The sequence below is a fragment of the Triticum dicoccoides genome, chromosome 4A, assembly GCF_002162155.2.
Source record: "Triticum dicoccoides isolate Atlit2015 ecotype Zavitan chromosome 4A, WEW_v2.0, whole genome shotgun sequence".
Lineage (NCBI taxonomy): Eukaryota > Viridiplantae > Streptophyta > Magnoliopsida > Poales > Poaceae > Triticum > Triticum dicoccoides.
In genome coordinates this window covers 560420-581546 of record NC_041386.1, presented here as the reverse complement: position 1 = coordinate 581546, position 21127 = coordinate 560420, and the positions used below count along the sequence as shown (strand labels likewise).

Genomic DNA, 21127 nt, shown 5'->3' with positions numbered 1-21127 from the left:
CAGATCCAGCGATGGACGACGCTGAGGCGGGGTGCAAGGGCGCTTCGGCCAAGGGAGCGCGGTGTGTGTGGCCACCCGCAAGCAGGCGTAGCAGAGGGCGGTCCAGGTACCTGTGTGCGCGGATGGGGGCGCGGTGAGTGCGCATCAGGTGCGGTGAGCGCGCATCGGGCGCGGCCAGAGATGGCGCGGGCGCGCATGAGGGTGGGGACCAGGGTGCACGGTGTCGAGGCGAGCCGGGGAAGCCGACGCGGGGAGAGGAGGAGGGAAAAGCGGCAGCTCACGGTGGGGCGTAGGGTCCAAGGCAGCGGGTCGATGAAGGTTGATGCGGCAGGGTCCAGTGATGATGGAGAGGACGACGATCCGGCTAGGTGGAACTCCGGGCGCTGGGCACGATGGCGGAGCACGGCGACAATGGGGGGAGCGGGATCGGGCCCCTGGGCGCAGGCGGGCGCCCAGATCGAGCGGGGGATGCAGCGCCAAGGCGGTGGCGTGCGCCTGCGTCGTGGAGGGCGGCGGTGCTAAGGAAGAGCGAGGGGGAGGGAGGTCGGGTGCTCGTCGACGGGGGGGAGGGCACGGCTTCAGGTGGGCGCCGCGCAAGGGAGAGGAGGGGCGCGGACGAGTCTGGGAGGAGGGGCGCCGGCGGCGCCTTGCATCGGGCGTGGGCGTGCGGGAGGAGGGGATCGAACAGGGGCGCCCCTCTCTCTGGGACGATGCGTGTGTGTGTTTGTGTTGCGTGTGGCGGCGCTGGGAGGGAGACGAGGGGATCGTGGGCGAGTGGGGGTGCTTTAGGGTTTGGGGTCGGGGGAGTGGCCTTTTAGGCCAGGGAGAGTGGGGTGGGTCGTGGGCTGCCTGGCAGCCTGGTGGCCTAGTGGGCCGAGGGGCCGGGGGACCCTTTTCTTTTCTTTAGTCTTCTGTTTTTATCTTCTTCCTTTTTCCTTTTTTTATCTTATTTCTTTTTTGTTTTATTTTAGTTTTAGTAAAAATTATCACTAACACCTAAATTGGTACTTTTAAATAAACTACTGCCACATTAATTCTTATCCCAACTAAAATAGTTTAATATTTTATAAAATTCAAAAGGCATTTATTTTATTATTTAACCTACAATTTTAATTATTTTGAACACTTAAACATTTTATTAAAGTTAGGTTTCTCCACCATAATTACCTATGCATTAGTTGGATCACTCCGAACATTTTAGTTTTAGTATTTGAAAACTTTTATTGTTTGATTGATTTTGAATTTGAATTTGGATTGGTTCTAAACTAACACGAGATTAGCAACAGTAATCGTGGTGACGTGGCATCATTACGAGGGGGTTACTGTAGCTTAATTACCCGGGCGTCACATTAGCGGTGCTTCCAGGACATAATTCTTCTGTGCAGCAATGAGGATAATCCTCAAGTTACGGACCCAGTCTGTGTAATTGCTACCATCATCTTTCAACTTTGTTTTCTCAAGGAACGCATTAAAATTCAACGGAACAACAACACAAGCCATCTATCTACAATCAAACATAGACAAGCAAGATACTATGAGGTACTAAGTTCATGATAAATTTAAGTTCAATTAATCATATTACTTAAGAACTCCCACTTAGAAAGATATCCCTCTAATCCTCTAAGTGATCACGTGATCCAAATCAACTAAACCATGTCCGATCATCACGTGAGATGGAGTAGTATCAATGGTGAACATCAATATGTTGATCATATCTACTATATGATTCATGCTCGACCTTTTGGTCTACGTGTTCCGAGGCCATATCTGTTATATGCTAGGCTCGTCAATATAAACTTGAGTATTCTGCGTGTGCAACTGTTTTGCACCCGTTGTATTTGAACGTAGAGCCTATCACACCCGATCATCACGTGGTGTCTCAGCACGAAGAACTTTTGCAACGGTGCATACTCAGGGAGAACACTTATACTTCGATAATTTAGTGAGGGATCATCTTGTAATGCTACCGTCAATCAAAGCAAGATAAGATGCATAAAAGATAAACATCACATGCAATCAATATAAGTGATATGATATGGCCATCATCATCTTGTGCTTGTGATCTCCATCTTCGAAGCACCTTCATGATCACCATCGTCACCGCCGTGACACCTTGATCACCATCGTAGCATCGTTGTCGTCTCGCCAATCTTATGCTTCCATGACTATCGCTACCGCTTAGTGATAAAGTAAAGCATTACAGCGTAGTTGCATTGCATACAATAAAGCGACAACCATATGGCTCCTGCCAATTGCCGATAACTCGGTTACAAAACATGATCATCTCATACAATAAAATTTAGCATCATGTCTTGACCATATCACACCACAACATGCCCTGCAAAAACAAGTTAGACATCCTCTACTTTGTTGTTGCAAGTTTTACGTGGCTGCTACGGGCTTAGCAAGAACCATTCTTACCTACGCATCAAAACCACAACGATAGTTTGTCAAGTTGGTACTGTTTTAACCTTCGCAAGGACCGGGCGTAGCCACACTTGGTTCAACTAAAGTTGGAGAAACTGACACCCGCCAGCCACCTGTGTGCAAAGCACGTCGGTAGAACCAGTCTCGCGTAAGCGTACGCGTAATGTCGGTCCGGGCCGCTTCATCCAACAATACCGCCGAACCAAAGTATGACATGCTGGTAAGCAGTATGACTTATATCACCCACAACTCACTTGTGTTCTACTCGTGCACAACATCAACGCATAAAACCTGGCTCTGATGCCACTGTTAGGGAACATAGTAATTTCAAAAAAATTCCTACGCACACGCAAGATCATGGTGATGCATAGCAACGAGAGGGGAGAGTGTTGTCTACGTACCCTCATAGACCAGAAGCGGAAGCGGTAGCACAACGCGGTTGATGTAGTCGTACGTCTTCACGGTCCGACCGATCAAGCACCGAAACTACGGCACCTCCGAGTTCTAGCACACGTTCAGCTCGATGATGATCCCCGGACTCCGATCCAGCAGAATGTCGGGGAAGAGTTCCGTCAGCACGACGGCGTGGTGACGATCTTGATGTTCTACCGTCGCAGGGCTTCGCCTAAGCACCGCTACAATATTATCGAGGATTATGGTGGAGGAGGGCACCGCACATGGCTAACAGATCTCAAGGATCAATTGTTGTGTCTAGAGGTGCCCCCTGCCCCGTATGTAAAAGAGCAAGGTGGAGGGGCGGCCGGCCAGGAGGAGGCGCGCCAGGGAGGAGTCCTACTCCCGGTACCTTTCCTTGTCCAACTAGGAGAGGGGGAAGGAAGGGAGAGAGGAGAGAAAGGAAAGGGGGGGCGCCGCCCCTCCCTCCTTGTCCAATTCGGACTAGAGGGGGAGGGGGCGCGCAGCCTGCCCTGGCCGCCCCTCCTCTGCTCCACTTTGGGCCCATGAGGCCCATTAATCCCCGGGGGGGTTCCGGTAACCCTTGGTACTCCGTTTTATATCCGATAGCTCCCGGAACCATTCCTGTGTCCGAATATAGTCGTCCAATATATCAATCTTTATGTCTCGACTATTTCGAGACTCCTCGTTATGTCCGTGATCACATCCGGAACTCCGAACAACCTTCGGTACATCAAAATATATAAACTCATAATGAAATTGTCATCGTAACGTTAAGCATGCGGACCCTACGGGTTCGAGAACAATCTAGACATGACCGAGACACGTCTCCGGTCAATAACCAATAGCGGAACCTGGATGCTCATATTGGTTCCTACATATTCTACAAAGATCTTTTATCGGCCAGACTGCATAACAACATACGTTGTTCCCTTTGTCATCAGTATGTTACTTGCCCGAGATTTGATCGTCGGTACCTTAATACCTAGTTCAATCTCGTTACCGGCAAGTTTCTTTACTCGTTCCGTAATACATCATCCCGCAACTAACTTATTAGTTGCAATGCTTGCAAGGCTTATGTGATGTGCATTACCGAGAGGGCCCAGAGATACCTCTCCGACAATCGGAGTGACAAATCCTAATCTCGAAATACGCCAACCCAACAAGTACCTTCGGAGACACCTGTAGAGCACCTTTATAATCACCCATTTACGTTGTGACCTTTGATAGCACACAAAGTGTTCCTCCAGTAAACGGGAGTTGCATAATCTCATAGTCATAGGAACATGTATAAGTCATGAAGAAAGCAATAGCAACAAACTAAACGATCAAGTGCTAAGCTAACGAAATGGGTCAAGTCAATCACATCATTCTCCTAATGATGTGATCCCGTTAATCAAATGACAACTCATGTCTATGGTTAGGAAACATAACCATCTTTGATCAACGAGCTAGTCAAGTAGAGGCATACTAGTGACACTATGTTTGTCTATGTATTCACACATGTATTATGTTTCCGGTTAATACAATTCTAGCATGAATAATAAACATTTATCATGATATAAGGAAATAAATAATAACTTTATTATTGCCTCTAGGGCATATTTCCTTCACTCGCAAACATAGTATGCCCATAAATTAGTCCCCAGCGTCTGCCTCATGCACTTTACGAGAATAGAATTCAATCGGATAATAATAAAGCATAATAATGGTATTGAAACTAGAATAAAGAGATGCACAGACGTAGCTAGTACTACTTAATTACCCTGGGTCGCCACCATTTCAGGGTTGGTTCCCCTGGGCCCACAACCTCTTTGATGAACTTTTTCAAAACCCTGCCTGGCCAAGAAAATGAATAAAGGAGTTATTAATTACTTGATATCAGGAAATGAACTAAAGAGGCCGACATAGTGCAATAATGATTGAAATTACTTATTGAGCATCAACTTCAGGCTGGTGTATTCTTTAGGTTCTTTAAGTACACGAATCGGTACTAAAGGGGCTCGTGGGGGCCCCAGCCTGATGGCAGCATGCCACCACCCCTTTTAGTCCAGGTTTGTATCACAAACCGGGACTATAGATCATAAATGAACCAAGACTAATGATGCCCGTGCCCCCGTCCGCTCCTAGCCGTTGGAGCCGGGACTAATGGTCACATTAGTCCCTTGCCAAAACCAGACCGGGACTAATACTCCAGACGAAAGGTTTGTTTTCTACTAGTGGGGCCTGCCCATGTGAGAATGTAATGCAAGGTGGTTTTTCTGTTTTACAAATCTTCTAGAACGTTCCCTGGGTTTTCTTTCTTCTTTTCTTTTCTATGTTTTTGGTCGCTTTGTACTCGGTTTTTTCCGGTATTTTTGAAAAACAAATCTTTTTTTATTTCTTTTTTTTAATACAATTTTTTCAAATCCATGAACATTTGTTTGAATTCTAATTTCTGAACCATTTTTACATTCATTTTTTCTCAAATGCCCAAATATTTTTCAAAAAAATCTGAATTCAAATTCATGAGCATTTTTTGTTCGGGAACTTTTCTTAAATCCATGAACATTTTTCAAATTCTTAAACATTTCCTTAATTCACAAAGATTCTTTTAATGGTTGACCTTTCTTTCAATTCACGAACATGTGGACATTATTTAGATCTGTAAACATGTTTTATAAAATTCTTTAACATTTTTTCAGTTCATGATTATGTTTTAAATTCGTGAACATCATTTTTGAAATTCATGAACATTTATTTTTATTCACAAACATCCGTAAGGTTGCCAATCTTCCAGGAGGAGCCGCGGGAGGTGGAGATTCCATCCGTGGCTGCCTACGACAATGGAGCCGATCCCGGTGACGACGGTAGTATGTAAATGGCCCGGCCGAGTCTACTCCCTGTGTAAGGAAATATAAGAGCGTTTAGATCACCACTTCTCTTATATTTCTTTACCGAAGGAGTACATAAGAAAAAAAAACTCTGAAAAAAATTTCTTCCTCGCACGGGCCTTCTCTCCTGTTTCAGGTAGTCTCCATGTGTGTAGATTAGTATCCCTAACACAACGTGTAGACTAATTTGTGAGTGAGATAGTTCTTTGGATCTCTAGATAATGTGCCACCACGGCCTGAAAGCCTTCAATATGGCCACCACCTGTGGTTGGATAGTTAGAGAGACTCTTGTATCCCAACCCATCAGGGTTTAAATCCTGGTGCTCGCATTTATTTTCCTGGATTTATTTTAGGATTTTCGGTGATGCGCCTTCAGTGGGAGGAGATGTTCCCGTCGACGACGAGGCGCCTACGGTGACTTCGTAAATATCAAGATGATATGCCGACTCAGTCTTTCGAAGGTGCTCATAGGGGTAGGGTGTGCGTGTGTGCGTTCATAGGGGCGAGTGTATGCGCGTGTATATGAGCGCTTGTGTATGTACTGATGTTCAAAAAAATATGGCCACCACGGCAGCAGACGCGCCCTCGGAAAGAAGTATCAGCTAGCATGTGTCCGTTCACTTTTGTAAAACAGTGTTTTAGACATTTATAAGGACAACACCTAAAACAGTTCAATTTCAGCTATCTAAAACGATCTAAAAAAATGAACAGAGGAAGTAGTACAAATTAAGCAGCCCTAGAATGCAATGCAATGCAGCACACATAATAAAACATAGAGAAAAGTAACATGCGGTAGACACACACACACTTGATTACACAAAGACAATAATAAAAACAGAGTTTCAGGCTCCTCGCGCAACCGTGTCTGGCCCCCGCGGGCTGCCGGCCGCGCCCCCCATCCATCCACCCCAGCGACCTCCCCCACCCTCCCTCTCCCCACCATCGCCGGCCTTCGTGGCCAGGCTCGGCTCGGGCGGTGCCGCCGGTGGCCCACGGCTTTTCCCCTCCCATGGTGGATCCTGCGGGGGGCGGAGTTGCCCCAGGAGGTGACTCGAGGCGGCGATGGTGCGACGCGGCGGCGGTGTAGCTTGGTGTTGGTGTTGGTGGCCGGTGGCGTGGGGCATGACCGTTAGTGCTCTGGGCCCCTTTGGGCCCCATCTGGGCTGGGGCGAGCCAGCGGCTCCGATCTGTGGCGTAGCTTCTTGGAGGCGGCGGTGGGGCGTTGGGAACCTGGGTGGTGGTGGCGCCGTCGTCGGCTAGCTGTAGCGAGGCGAAGGAGACTTTGTGGGCTCAATCTGAGCCCGGCGGGCTCGGGTGGCCTAGTTTGCCTCTCGCCGCTGCGTACGGCCGGTTACCGCGATGGCGCTAGAGGAACTGGCCTCTTGTGCGACGGCGGTGGAGGTTGTTCCCTCCCACTCGACCGCGGTGTTGCCGCCCCGGATCCCTGCGTTTTCATTCTCCGTCCTCTAGGTCTCATGATGATGGCCTCGGTGAGACGGCGTGGGTGGCTTCGAGACCATGGTGGCGCAGGTAGGTGGGCGGAGTGCTGGGTGGAAGACTCTGGAGCAATTTAGGGTTTCTAGTCTACCCTCTATTCCTCTGCGCTTGCCTGGGGTGCCGCTCACAAATCGCATTCCTGAGGCTAGGGGGTAGGGACCTTCTTATACCGTCTTTCCAAATTGATTATGGCATATTATTTGGAAAAAGGAAGAGTGGAAATATTGCTCAATGGTTAAAATTAGTGCATTATGGAATTTTGTACAATGGCCTCTTCTTTTTTGATGGTCCAATGAATGTTGGCAACCCAAACTATTTATTTGGGGAAGATAACTCCACATGGAGGAATACCTTCAATGGGAACACATGCTTGGAATCTTATTATCTACATCATCAATGACTTGGTCACATATCTTGGAATTGGATCAAGAGGCTTATTGATTCCGGAATTCTAAACTTTTGTGGGAGGACTATGGTATCTTGGGAAGCATATATGATGGTATGTTTTGTTTCTATACACCTTTTCCGAAGGTGGGGAAAGAAGAATACTGGTGGAAAATAGGAACATGATCAAGGGTGGAATTATTGACAATCATACAGGAATGTAATTTTGACCCCAAGGAAACTACAAGTGACACTCCCAACATGACATGCTTAGGATAAGTGGGATGAATTAGCTTGGAATATCATGTCTGGATAATTGTTATGTGTTGTTGAGGGATGTCACTCTAAATTTTAGAGGAATCACTAAATTCTCTTAAGTTTTTTTATGTCAACTATGGGTGGAAGAATTGCGGGAACGAATAAACTCAAATGAGGAAGAGAATAGTTTGGGAACTTAATATCATACCAAATAACCGCAAGACTATTGTCTGGAAGTGTTTTTTTGTAAGGATAATTGGCTCACTGGAATATTATAATGTCACTCTTGTTATTAAATTATTCACACAGAGGGAAATATACTTTGTGGAAACTCTCTCTCCTGGAATTTTGGGAAAGAGGAACTAAAGACATTGTTTGCTAATTGAGTATATTAATGTATGGTCTTATAACAGCTTCACATCAATGGAATAGCAAGTCATATGGTTTTCTAAATGAAGCAAGGCGGTCATCTACAAATGTAGGTGTAAAGTATTTTGCATTATCATTGTATATGTTAACATTGTTTTATTGTTTGCAATCATAACATCACATTGATGGAAGTGAAAGCTTGGTCATCTTTTAACTTTCATATGAAAGGAACATTTCAAACATCCTATGTTTTACGAGTGGAAATACATAGAAAATATTTTGAAGTGTTTCTCTATGGAAAATTGCTAATATGTTAAAATACCTTTGATAAAGGGAATCATACTCAGTGAGGAATTATATTTGAACTCCCAAGGAAAAATGGAATAATAAATGATACTGGAATTCGTATGTATCTTCATTATATTATCATACCTTAGCTACTCGAATTTATGCTGCATTCAAGCAGTGGAAGGAAAAACGAGCAGCTAAGGGAATCTCACACATCATATAAGATTGTGGAAAGTGCATCACAATCTGTCACTTCTTTTGAAATTTATATTAAAGATAAACACATTGAGGAAACTATTAGTCTATCTACAAGATAAGAAATAAATCTAGGTATGCATATTCAATTTTTTTGTAGTACTAATATGGTGCAGGTTAACTGACATACGTCAGGAATTTCGTTCAACACATGGTTAATTATGGAACTTCATTTACTGATTGGATTTGATATTTATGTGGTTTTGAAAATTTATTCAACACGGTTATCATATATTTTGACTCAATGTGGAATTATTGATATTATTGATATATGTGATTGGAAATAATTGATGCGGAATTTCATTTGAGGAAACAAAATAAAGGTGCCTGTAAAGGTGGAATTACACTTGAAGAAATAAGCCAAGATAGCTATGGTGGAATTATTAGGCGGAAACTAAGGTCTCTAGTGATCTTAAGTGTCACAACAAGGGAACATACCGAGAGAAGGTATCACAATATATCTCTTTGGATTTTACGGTAGTGTTAATCTGGTTGCTGACCCCTTGACTAAGCCTATTAGTCATGAGGTTCTTGGTAAGCATGTTAAGGCTACGGGTTTATGAATATTTGAATGATTGTTTTGGACAAGTGGGAGATGTTGGAATTATGTGTCCTGCAACTATATTCAAATTACTTGGAATTGTTAATATTCGGAATACCTTATATGGAATTATACATGTATTTATACATGGAATTACTTTACATGTTTAGCATGGAGTTGTTACTTGTTGGAATGTACTTAAGTAATATATGCTTAAGGAAGCTGGTCGATTATGAGTGGAATACAATATACTATTTATATTGGAAAGACTACCTGGGTACACTAATGCTTGGAAGGAGCTAGATGGTACAGTTAGATTACAACCCTAATGTTGATTTACGTAATTAGAGAAATTTACACTCTGTTATGGCGCATTGCTCAGAAGCGCGTGCTCCGGGGACATAACGGGTAGAATCCGTTTACAGACAAATATGATTGTGATTGATAATTTGATTTGGACTCTATCCCGAAAAACTAGTTGAAAAGACTAGAAATCTTATTTGTAGAAGAGGTGGACTATTTGAAAAGACCATATAAGAAGGTCCCTACCCCCTAGCCTCAGGAATGCGATTTGTGAGTGGCACCATGGATAAGCGCGGAGGAATAGGGGGTAGACCACAAACCCAAATTTCTAACAGTTGGAGGGCGTCGAGTGACCCCTTTCACCTTCTTCCTCCATGTGCCGGGGGAATCCCTAGGACATGTTCGGGCAACAAGCATCGTCGTCGTCGCACTCCTTCCTGAAGGTGTTGCTTGGCACGCGGAGCTCCGGAGTGATGGGTATGTGGTAGGACGACTTCGGGAGGCACAGCGGTGATGGATCATCTACTTGTTGTCGAGCTGCCATCGTTGGCATTTGTTTCTCTTTTATTTTTCTTGTTTTATCTTTGGGCTTGATGTGCTGTTCCCTCGAGTGATGGTTTGGTGTGGTTGCTATTTAATACAGCCGGGCGCAAGCCTATTTCGAGAAAACAGAGTTTGAGGTGACAACAACTTGATCCTAAACAATAACCTTCCTTGCACGTACGCATCTGTTTGGTGCCAACGAGTAGTCTCAGCATCGTCCGTCATATGCATGCATGCATGAACTGGATAACTTCATCTTCATCATTCAAATACATCTCCTCTAATAAACCAGCAGCCGAAACGCATCCTCTAATAAACATATATAGTAGATATATATAATCTCTCTTGGCTCGATCGCCTCGCCTCAGTTGTTGTTGTTGTTGTTGTTGTAATAATAATAATAATAATAATAATAATAATAATAATAATAATAATAAAGTCTGGTGGCACCATGAGCCACACCAGCATGCTTCTAGTTCTAACGCCGCGGTCAAGCTGGTCTGGGTGAGGGCTGTAGGCGCCGCACCTTGCTGACTAGCCCGCATAGCCCTAACGTGAGGGAGCAGCAGCCAAAGGGTGGGGAGGAGTCGACGACACAAAGACGATCTAGAGCGAGGAGAGACAACAGCTGAAGCTGCATCCCTTTCCCTTGCTCAAGGGGATGACCACCTACTGGAGAGAACGAGGTGGGATGGTGGGTGGGGGAGACGACCGTCGATCGTGTTAGTTCTGCATATGTGGACGCGAGAACGTAGAATGGGAAGACAATTACCGCCAGCTCGTTTAGCGTGTTACAAATGTGAGCAACAACGGATATGTATTATTATGTATACATAGATCAATGTACACACAAATATATTTATGGACACATATTTTACTCCACAAATTACATCATACCGAGTTATGGTGCATTCCACAAATGACAATAAAAAACAAAAATACCGGTACTTTAATTTCTCACGTTCATGCTGATTAACGAGTTAAACAAGTAACTCATTAGTACACCCGGTCTGTTAACGACCTCAGGCTAAGACTCGGCTCGACTCATTAGTCGATGAGTTTGAGCTGAGTCACAAACCACTTGTTTAACTCGTAAGCTCTGAGTTTTAATTCCAGTTGTACACCTCCAAAGGCCGGAGGCATATATAGTCCCATTCAACCTAGCTCACCATCCTCCATCTGCCCTGTAGTGTTTGTTGACGAAAACACTTGGCCGACAAATGGACGAATGTTGCGGTCAAGGAACATGATGAACGGTGTCCATAACAGCCTATAGTGTTTATGCTAACAAAACCCACCAACAATATATTGTTCTTGTCTACATTTACACATACCCACACATCAATAATGTAATCATATGCATCCACATCAGTCGCTTGCAACAAGTCGGCGACGAAACTCTCCAAGAGCCATGATAGGGTATAAGTTGCGGTAGTTGGGATAGTTGAAGTAGAAGGCAGAGTTGGCGGATCCAACATGCTCCTAGCATCAAAAGGAAACAACAAGGGTCGCATTTTCAAAAAATGCACATGAACAATGCTTGGTGAAGTTCAAAATTTCAATTATCAAATAAGCAAAGAAACCTTTTGGCCTCACTTTATCAAGTTCAATGAGATTATAGTCATGGCCGTGTGCATAGGTGTAAAGGCCATGGGTATACCCTCCTTTTGGAAAGAAAAGATGACACGATATTCATATAATCATATATTGCACTTGACAATCATGTTGCTTGCAGGAAATTGTTTTGTCTTTATCGTCAATTTTAGTACTCCCTCCGATCCAAATTAATTGACACACTTTGGTATAACTTTAAAGTTATACTAAAGCCGCATCAATTAATTTGGATCAAAGGGAGTAGCTTAAATTTCATTCTAGTATTGCATTTGACATTCATAATTTCATATTTGTTAACAGGTAGCATACACAAATCTAACTTGCACTCAATCGTGGTATGAGTAAACTAGACAGAAAACTTGCCTGCTGGGGAAACTCGCCCGTGTCTAGCTGCATGCTCATCAATACTTGCGCTGCACGGTATAGTGGTACCTGATCTATTTCAGTCTGGTGAGAATATGAAACCACTTCAATTTTTCAGATAATGCAACTGTCCTGACAATATTTTTGCAGTTATGGAAAATAATTTCAGTAATGCATTTGACGGAAAACATGAACAGACCTGCCCACCATAGAATAAACCTAGCATTGCCCAAGCAGTCTCCACCGTGTGAGGAGTGCCACTGTCAACGTACTCCTGTTCAATTTTGTTTCGAGATAAGAAATAAGTATTATGTATCATTTGACACTAGTTACCCATTTTTGGATTGTCTCTCAAATTTTATTACAACCTTGGCTACCACATATATATGCACCTATCTGTTGTCATATTTTTGATTTATGATACCTTGTCTGCCTATGTAGCGCGTACATTGCAGCCTATGGTTTTTGACCCATTTAAACCCCAAACTGAGATAGATTTCAAACCAACTCAAATCCAAAAAATTGTTTATTCATATAATCTGGAATTACTGCAGTGGCTGGCAACTATAGAAATCAACACTGCAGCAAGTGTCTGCATAGTAGCACCCGACCTACTATTCATACCAATGACGTACTGTAGCAGTTCAAAAAACTACACATGCCCCCTCCCAGTTCATTTTTAGTTCAAAACCATTACGCCGCGGAAGCCCGCTGGAAACCCTCGCATTGTCCTCTGGCCCACCAACTCTTAGCAAAAATGGATTCCGTGTAACCCCGCTGATCCCAACCATACCCTACCCTAGTCCTGACAAGTCTCACTAGACCGCATAGCAAACACCAGATAGTCCAAATAGTGTCCCGTTTGATGTGTCACAATGGAAGGGCGCTCAAAAGAGGGAACAAGGTCTAACCCTTCCTCGGTTATGCTCCCTGATGTACTGGGTGGTATTTTCTTTCTAGGTAGGGACTTCAGAAGATAGAGTAGATGAAAAGTCTTGCTATCTTATCTATATCAACAAACCAAAGGAAGTGTGTTTCCCCGCAGTGACGTTATGAGGTAATGCTACGATGGGGCTAAAGATGGGCAACTCCGCAAATTCATGAAAAGTGGCATTTGCACTAACCTCTCTTTTTTACTTGTGAGCAGACTGCAGACATGATACCATCCATAACTGTTGTGCATCTTTAAAAGGTCCTATTTAACAAATAAAGAGTACCCTAGTTGCAAACTCATAGGGTATACCCTGTTTTGAAAATGGGGTCGTGACACTAGGTGGCAACATTTTTTGGAATATAATAATCCAAAAAGAGGTAACTAGTGTGTCAGAAATGAGAAAAATTGGGGTAAAACATGGCGTTATTTTTTAAGTGGGATAATAATATCAGAACAAGGATTTTAAATGTAAAAAGTGTCATTTACATAATAAAAATTCAAGAAATCAACTTCAACTTGTCTTGAGGAGGAGAGGTGAAATTTATAAGAAGAAGGTGAATTTCCATAATAAGTGAGAAAGATAATTAAAAAAATAAGACATATTGGTAGGTATAGCAACATAATTAAAAGGTTACCCCAGTATAATTAGAAAGATAGCTTTCTCCCCATCCACCAGTACTTTGTTGCTTTGACAACAAAAAATTGCATGCTTTCCTGATAGAAGAACTATTGTGATAATTTCTTCCAGCAGCAATTAATCCTTTTATCGCAAACAAGGTTCCATACGTGAAACAAATACCCCAACTGCCATACCTACATGATAAATGAATAATTATACTTGTACACGGTAAAATCATGAGCGGGATATGATTTCCATACCATAAATGGCGTAGTATTGCTTACCACGAGCCATCGTTCAGTTGTTTTCCTTCAATAAACTTAGCAGCGCCTTTTATACATTTTCCTAACTCATCACCGCGGTACTGTGGGTATAGCTCTTTGAATAACATTAGAGCATCAACCACCGATGCAGTGCATTCACAAGATCTACCAATTGATTTGCTAGTAAGTTTACTTGAGCAAAGAGGAAGACATAAGCAACAATAATTTTCACCAAAGAGTACTTACGGATACTCGATGACAATGTTCTTAAAACTCTCAGAAGGATTAAGAATCTAGGTTGTCAAACCAAAATTAAGGTTAGTGCACATGCAACAATATTATGGTTTGTTGGAGAAGGATGATAGAAAAATTTCCACTTGCTACTAGGATTAGGTAAGGAATCCATGCAATGGTCAAAAAATATCAATTGTGTTAGCAATTCATTAAGATAATTTAGCTTGTTCAAAAGGGTAGTGTACGCGCATGCAGGTGGATATACCATGATTTTTTTTGCAAAATTCTGTTCTGTTAATAGTCAACAACATGAGTAATTTTGAAAATAATATAATTATGAGTTAAGAACTAGAAAATAGCCTGATCTTTCTTATTATTCCTCTACTTATTTTATAAAATAGTTGACCGAAAATTCATACCATTAATAGCTAGTTAAAAGTTAATTAAATTGTTGTGCTAGAACACAAAACCCATAAAATCAGTATTATAGATTTACTTACCAAATGTTGTTTCGGTACATATAGGAAATCATCGTTATTAAGAGGTGAGTGTAACTTCCTCAGATGGGTAATTCAGTAATTGGTAGAAGCAAATATTATCTTGTCCTTTCTTGTAAATGTTAGAAATATCTGGGAGGAGAAATTTCTATGCTAGACAAATTTTTTTTGGTTTCATGTTAGCAAACATTATTTGCATACTCTGAGTGTTAATTTCCCTAGGCCTTTTTATACCCCCCCCCCACACACACACACAATCATTCAGTTGATCAAAGTACAAGGCCAATATAGTTACCTCTAGCCAGGCAGATGTTCTTCTATGTTCATATGCGCAAAAAGAACCATCTTTATTCTTTAATCAGGAAAGATGAAAGTGGCCATTAGTCAACTAACATTTAAACTTTACTAATAAAGGAATAAAAGTGTGTGTTTTTAGGGAACTAAAGAATAATAGACTGACAATATCATACATTTGATGAAGAGACATTTTTTGTAAAAAGATTAGTTTATCCTTTGCATGGTGTGGAAAATTTTCTAGATTTGAAGAGAAAATAGCATCTTTTTCTTATGGTACTCATCCATGTTATCAAGAGGTGGCTCGAAAGACAACAACTCGGCCATAGCTAGCTACCCATGTGGATTACTGGTGATCACTTAAATTTGCACAAATTTGTATTATTTAGATGGAACTACACATGCTTACCTTTTGTAGCTCATGTTTATATTATCTCATATGAATTCTCTAAAGTTCATTTTACTAAATTTCTAGTGAAATGTTTTGAATTGATGATCTTCTAATCTGCATGGAGATATGTGCTAAGGTTTCTTATTCATTGGTAGTCGCAAAAGGACTATAGTGACTCTGGTGGTGGTTCATTAGGTTAGATCGAGTTCCATAAAATCCTAGTTGTAGCAAGATCTTTGGAGGCGGTTGTCCTATGTGAGTAGCGAGTTTGGATCAGTGAGGTGCTGTAGTTGGTAGTAGCAAAAGAGAGAGGAGTTTGGTTGCACACTCAGTTAAGAGGTTGGTAGCAATTAAATTATAATTCTTTTATTGTGGGGTTGGCGAGGGTCGGATGTAGATCCAAAGGTTGGCTATGCAATCTTATATTTAAAATACATGGTAGCACCATTTTCAGGAGGATCATAGGACATTCATCAATGTAACCTCCGACCCGTCGATTTAGGCTAAGGGGATCATACCATCAAAGAAAGGAGAAACTCGATGGCATCGTAAACCCTTTGTTCTTCTATTGGGTCACCAACAAGATTGGGAGAAATCTTTGATAATGATAGCAATGCCTACAAGAATGAGATTTTATTCTTTGAGTTCAGAAATCGAAGACCATTTTATTATCAGTTCTAATATCATCAAGTAAATATTCTTGTACCAAAGGTCATAGGTACCTTAAGAGTTTCTGCAGTACAATCAGATATAGACAAACCATGGTCTATAGTTGAAAGGGTCCATGAACCTTTTGATCTATGGCGATAAAAACTTTCATAACTCGGGAAGTTTCCAAGAATCTTCAATTACAAGAAAAAAATATGTTAGATTTTTATGATTATTTTAGTATAAAGAACATGGAAAATAATGAACCTGTGAGTTTTTCATGAACTCATGAGCCTTTTTTATAGTTGGGCCAAATTCAGCTATAAGATCTGTTGAGCAAATTGCTTGAACTATGAATGGCGTCTCCCAGCTCTGGCAGCCATCACAAATCTGTTTTGACAGAATAGCATAAAACTTTCTTGCCAACTTGACATATGAAATTATCTAGATTTTTCTGAAAGAAATTGTCTCATTCTAAAATAAATAAAACATGTCTGGATGCAACCGAACTTCATATTAATACCATTGAAGCATGAGAGATGTGCATGCCATAACAAATATGAAAAAGAATTGGAGGATGTACTTTTCAAATTTTCATTCTTGTGCCCTTAACATCAGCTAATAAATAATTTTATGTGTGTCCTAATCTTGTTGAATGTGTGGCTGATTCAATAGTTGAAACCATTTTGATAGGTCCACTTCTCGCGCATGGAAATATTAAAAATGTGTCTACTTCTCATATGTGAAAATATTTGCAAAATAGAAAGCTGATTATGGGGCGTATGAGTTTTTAATTTGATTGAGATTCCAACTACGCAGTAAAACCCTGTTGAGTATAATTCAGCTTCTACAGAAATGTGTATAGCATATGTCTAAACCATGCCTATGATGGCATCGATGTTTGAGACAAAAACAACCCCACATAACAAAAATTTAGTGATCACCCAACTATGAAAACTATCTTATAAAGTTATTCTACAACATAATGTAAACTAATACCTTAGCCTTCATTCCATCTTCTGCAATCCACAGATGATCATAAACTCTTGGAAGATGTTTCTTGAATGCATTTGAATTTGGATTTTCCACCCAACAACATATCATATTCAGTATCTAATTTATAACCAACTACATGTCAATTGATTTGCTCGAAACAATTGATGTTTTGCAGAAATGTAAGTACTTACGAAGTTACCTTGTCAACATGACTACTGGTTATGTATTCAGTTATTTCATTATTATAATGAATTTGTTCCATAAGCTTACTCAAAGCTCTTCCTCTTAACTTGTTTGCTGGCCACCAATTTAACATTGGCTCCACAAACTTGTTAAGACAAAAACTTACAATATTTTGCATTTGTGAGCGGGGGTTGTGAAGGTCCTCCTATAAAGAAAGAAGAAAACTGAGTTACAAAAGTTTGCATAATTATTATTTAGAGGTAGTTCCTACAAATTCTTCTTAGTTTAGTCATGAAGATATAACTTTTAATGAAACAGAGAGGTCTTGTAATTCACTACAACATTACATTTGATCCATGAGTCCTCTAAAAAAATCATTTTTGTGTGCGCCATTTTTCCTCGTGCAAAATTACTTGTAGAAACTCAAATATCTGCAGACATTAAAGAAAAGGACCAGTCCAAATCCAAGATGTTGTAGGACCCATGCAATTTTGTCCCTAGTTTTGTGCAGGTACTAATCTTTGTCCCAGAAATTTGTTTACAAAATCTATCTCAAAAAAGATACTTGATCTCCAAAGGTATCATAACCAACAATAAGTAATGCATGTATACATTCCATGATCTCCAAAGGTATCATAACCAACAATAAGTAATGCATGTATAGATTTCCTTATCTCCAAAGTCATAACTTTAGAATTTCTGGCAGCAACAAACCTTGGCACAATAATTACTCGCCTTTCCCCAATCAACATTGTCATAAGGTATGTTGTAGAGCTCCTCTCGTAGTGCCATTATTGTTGGAGTAATGGGCCCAACAAATCTCTTCCCATAAAGATATGCCATTGACATATATACTAACCGACAATGGCACCAAAATCGTCCTATAAAGGAATAAAAATAACTTGCGTAAGAAATTTAAAAAAATGATGACAATAATGGATGAATCTCACGCCGAGAACTCTAGAAACATGCCTGTAATAAATCACATCACAAATAATTTTAAATAAAAATCGCATATACGGGTGTTTTTTAGGGGACAAACAACGGCTACAAAAAAAAATACTACAAGAGAACTCCATCTCTAGATGTCATGTGATCCATGTGATGAGTGGCGCAAGCATGTCACATCGTTCAAGTGCAATACCATGTATTTATTTGCATCTCTGGCAACGCAGGACTTGACACTGACAAAGGCATGGATATGTCCTATGAAGGGGCATGGAACGGCAGAAGATGAGCCAACATTTGTTGTTGTTTTTCTTTTGCAAAGAAGCCTCTGCGCACAGTGGACCAATCTGGCCACCTCAACAACTAGCCATGTGCGTTCTGCCTTAGTGGTCTGCTTGTTGGTGGTTTTTGGATCAATATGTAAGGGTGAAAAAATATCTCTTGAAGGTGCTTGGTGGGTTAATTGAATGTTGAAAAATTTCCCAGAATATTTGCAAAAATATATATGAAAATTAAAGTTAATTAGTTATGACAAAGTGCAAAATCAGGCTCATTAGGCCTAAGCTAATTATTAAATTGACAACATAACCAAGTTTACCAAACTTCAGTGGAACTTCACTCGAAATAATGGTAGAATGCTAAAAATGGCTATACAGTTGCACTCGCATTCATGGTGTGGGGGTTATTTTATGTACGAAATAAATTTTGATAATCTTTGTTAGGTCCATGGATGGAAAATGCACCTGGATGAATTGGAAGAAAGTATGGAAGCAACCACAACTCAGGAATGATTGGATTATTGCCCGACCAATCGTAGACACCAATTATCTGCCATTATATAGAAGAGTATTTTAAATAAATACAAGTTTATTCAATAGTATTTTCTTAATGGTTGATAATGCTTATAAATAGCACAATGTAATATCCTTTTTTTATGGTGCTTCTTATTTCACCAATTGCTAAGGAGGTAAATGTTGAAGTGGTGGTTGTAAATGGAAACAAGAAAAAGGTGTTAATGTAGCATAAAGGCCCTCATCTTATTAAAAGTTGCCTGATCATTTTCATAAGTTCTGATTACTGTAAAGAAATAAAATAAAATTATCCGTCCTCTTTCTTATTATGCATACCGAGAGAAATATCTTTCCCCACTGCGGTACTCCAGTTGCGCTTCCGTGAGATAAAATCCAAGCACGCCCTTTGGTTAATACATCATTATCACCGTCTAGCATCTCGCCAAGAAGCCTTAAGGCTACATAATTTAAACATGATCCAAACATGCTACTAGGTCCCCAAACATGTGTTCCCCAACCGCCATCCTCGTTCTGCATAAATCATAATGCTTTATGAAATTTGTTTCTTTTTTTATATGCAAAGCCAAATGCAGATCTATATCTAAAACAATTAATATATTTCATGGAAATTATAAGTTGTAATTTCCATGCCTGATGATTGTAAATGTGGCGGCGTATCTCACGTTGATGTTCTGATGATAGGACGATGTTAAGTGATCCAGTAACATATAAAGAGAATATCTGCAAGACAGACATAGTAAAACAGAAGCAATGCAAATTTATATTGTGCGCACTTAGTTATTGGGAGCAAAGCATGGACTAGCGAGTTGGGAGCAGTAGCGTTCAACACATATCCAGATTAAGTAGTAGTACCCAAAAAGAGCTGTAGTGTGGAGTCGTAGATTCGATTCAGTTGTTATAAGTGTGTATAGGTACGTGCGTGGTGTGGTGTTAATTCGTGTGCATGTGACGCGCACACTTCAATTTCTCTAGTGGGGTACGTAGTTATGTGTTATGTTATGAAAATTAATTTCATCATGCATCTAATATTATTGAGTTCATAGTGTGGATGTTGATATCTTTTCCTACAAAGCTCTAGTCAAATTTTATAAAGTTTGACTTTGATCAAATTTTATATGCAAACTAAAAAGAAACAGAGGGAGTACATACTACTAAAATATAGGGAAATGAACAAAGTATATTTGAGTGGGCTGATGTTAATTAATTATGCGAGTGAAATTAATACTAGTAGTACTTACAAGCATAGGCATAATGAACATGAGTCCACTGACGTCACCAGGCCAGTGTCCATCGTGTGCTTGGAGAGTAGAATATTGATGAAGAGCACGCCTCAGTGAAGTCGTTATCATTTTCTCCGTGACTACCTGTGTACCCTTTTCGACGACCCTCGTGGTTGGAATGTTGGCCGGGAGGAGGTTCCCTTTTGCAAACTGGAATCCATGTATTTATTATACAGTACATATGATACTCCCTCCGTAAACTAACATAAAAGCGTTTAGAAAGAAAGTACATGGTAAGATCCTACTACTTATAGACGGAAAAACTTGCGATTCGTTTGTTGCAAGCTGCAATCTTTTTGTCAATCAAAAAAGAACCCAAGAGAAGCTACCTGCAAGCGTAGGAGGAGGTCCTGCGACTCCCTCTTGTGGTAGCGGTGCTTGGTGAAGTCCTCACGAAGCCTCTCGACCTCGGCGCGCTCCTCCGGCGTGCCGGCGTCGCGATCGAACTCCCACACCTGCCTGCCCAGGAAGCCGTTGGCCGAGTGCAGCCACGGCCCGCTGCCCTCGTCGATCTTCAGCCTCCACATCACGTACCTACGCGGATCGATCAGGCAAACGTTTTCTTTCTTTCTTATTTCTTACTCTTGTTGTGCTGCCACAATGCATGACTGTGTCTTCTTTATATAGGAGGAAATCCTCCCCTCAAAAAAATAAATATAGGAGGAAATCCAGACCAGCTTCTGGACACGTCACCTACCGACGCATGCCAACTAGTAACTGTCAACTACTTCCCATTAATTATACCTTTTCCGATGCTTCACCTTGCAATGCAAGGCTAAATATTCCATGTGGCAACACAATTAAGAGGAGACAGAGAGGAGTTTGGTAAGGCCATCTTCAATGCTAACCCCTAAATGGACACCGCAAATGTCGTTTTTTATGTCCGGACGTGGTTCGTG

General features: G+C 41.2%; 1 protein-coding gene across 4 annotated transcripts; it reads right to left on the bottom strand.

Annotated features, from left to right (window-relative positions):
- Window positions 1-11078: 11078 nt before the first annotated feature.
- LOC119284479 (achilleol B synthase-like) lies at window positions 11079-20802 on the bottom strand. Of its 4 annotated transcripts, XM_037563584.1 has the most exons (18): window positions 20558-20802; window positions 20187-20378; window positions 19579-19668; window positions 19264-19458; window positions 18880-18964; window positions 17903-18069; window positions 17205-17393; window positions 17009-17122; window positions 16277-16399; window positions 16084-16203; window positions 15880-15978; window positions 14972-15028; window positions 14192-14238; window positions 13967-14110; window positions 13699-13876; window positions 12329-12403; window positions 12130-12213; window positions 11079-11634 (listed from the first exon to the last, which is right to left on the bottom strand). In XM_037563584.1, exons 1-18 carry the CDS (start codon window positions 20753-20755, stop codon window positions 11521-11523), a joined length of 2271 nt encoding a protein of 756 aa, XP_037419481.1. In that variant the 5' UTR covers window positions 20756-20802; the 3' UTR covers window positions 11079-11520. The 4 variants fall into 4 exon arrangements, with proteins under 4 accessions (XP_037419481.1, XP_037419482.1, XP_037419483.1 ...); XM_037563585.1 differs by lacking the exon at window positions 14972-15028; XM_037563586.1 differs by lacking the exon at window positions 15880-15978.
- Window positions 20803-21127: the final 325 nt, after the last annotated feature.

Coding starts and splice junctions, on each gene's coding strand:
- LOC119284479 (XM_037563584.1), bottom strand. CDS start 20,755: ATGTGGAGGCTGAAGATCGACGAGGGCAGCGGGCCGTGGCTGCACTCG. Junction 16,400..17,008: donor AAGATGGAATGAAGGCTAAG/GTATTAGTTTAC, acceptor CTGTCAAAACAG/ATTTGTGATGGCTGCCAGAG. Junction 16,204..16,276: donor AGTTCATGAAAAACTCACAG/GTTCATTATTTT, acceptor TTGTAATTGAAG/ATTCTTGGAAACTTCCCGAG.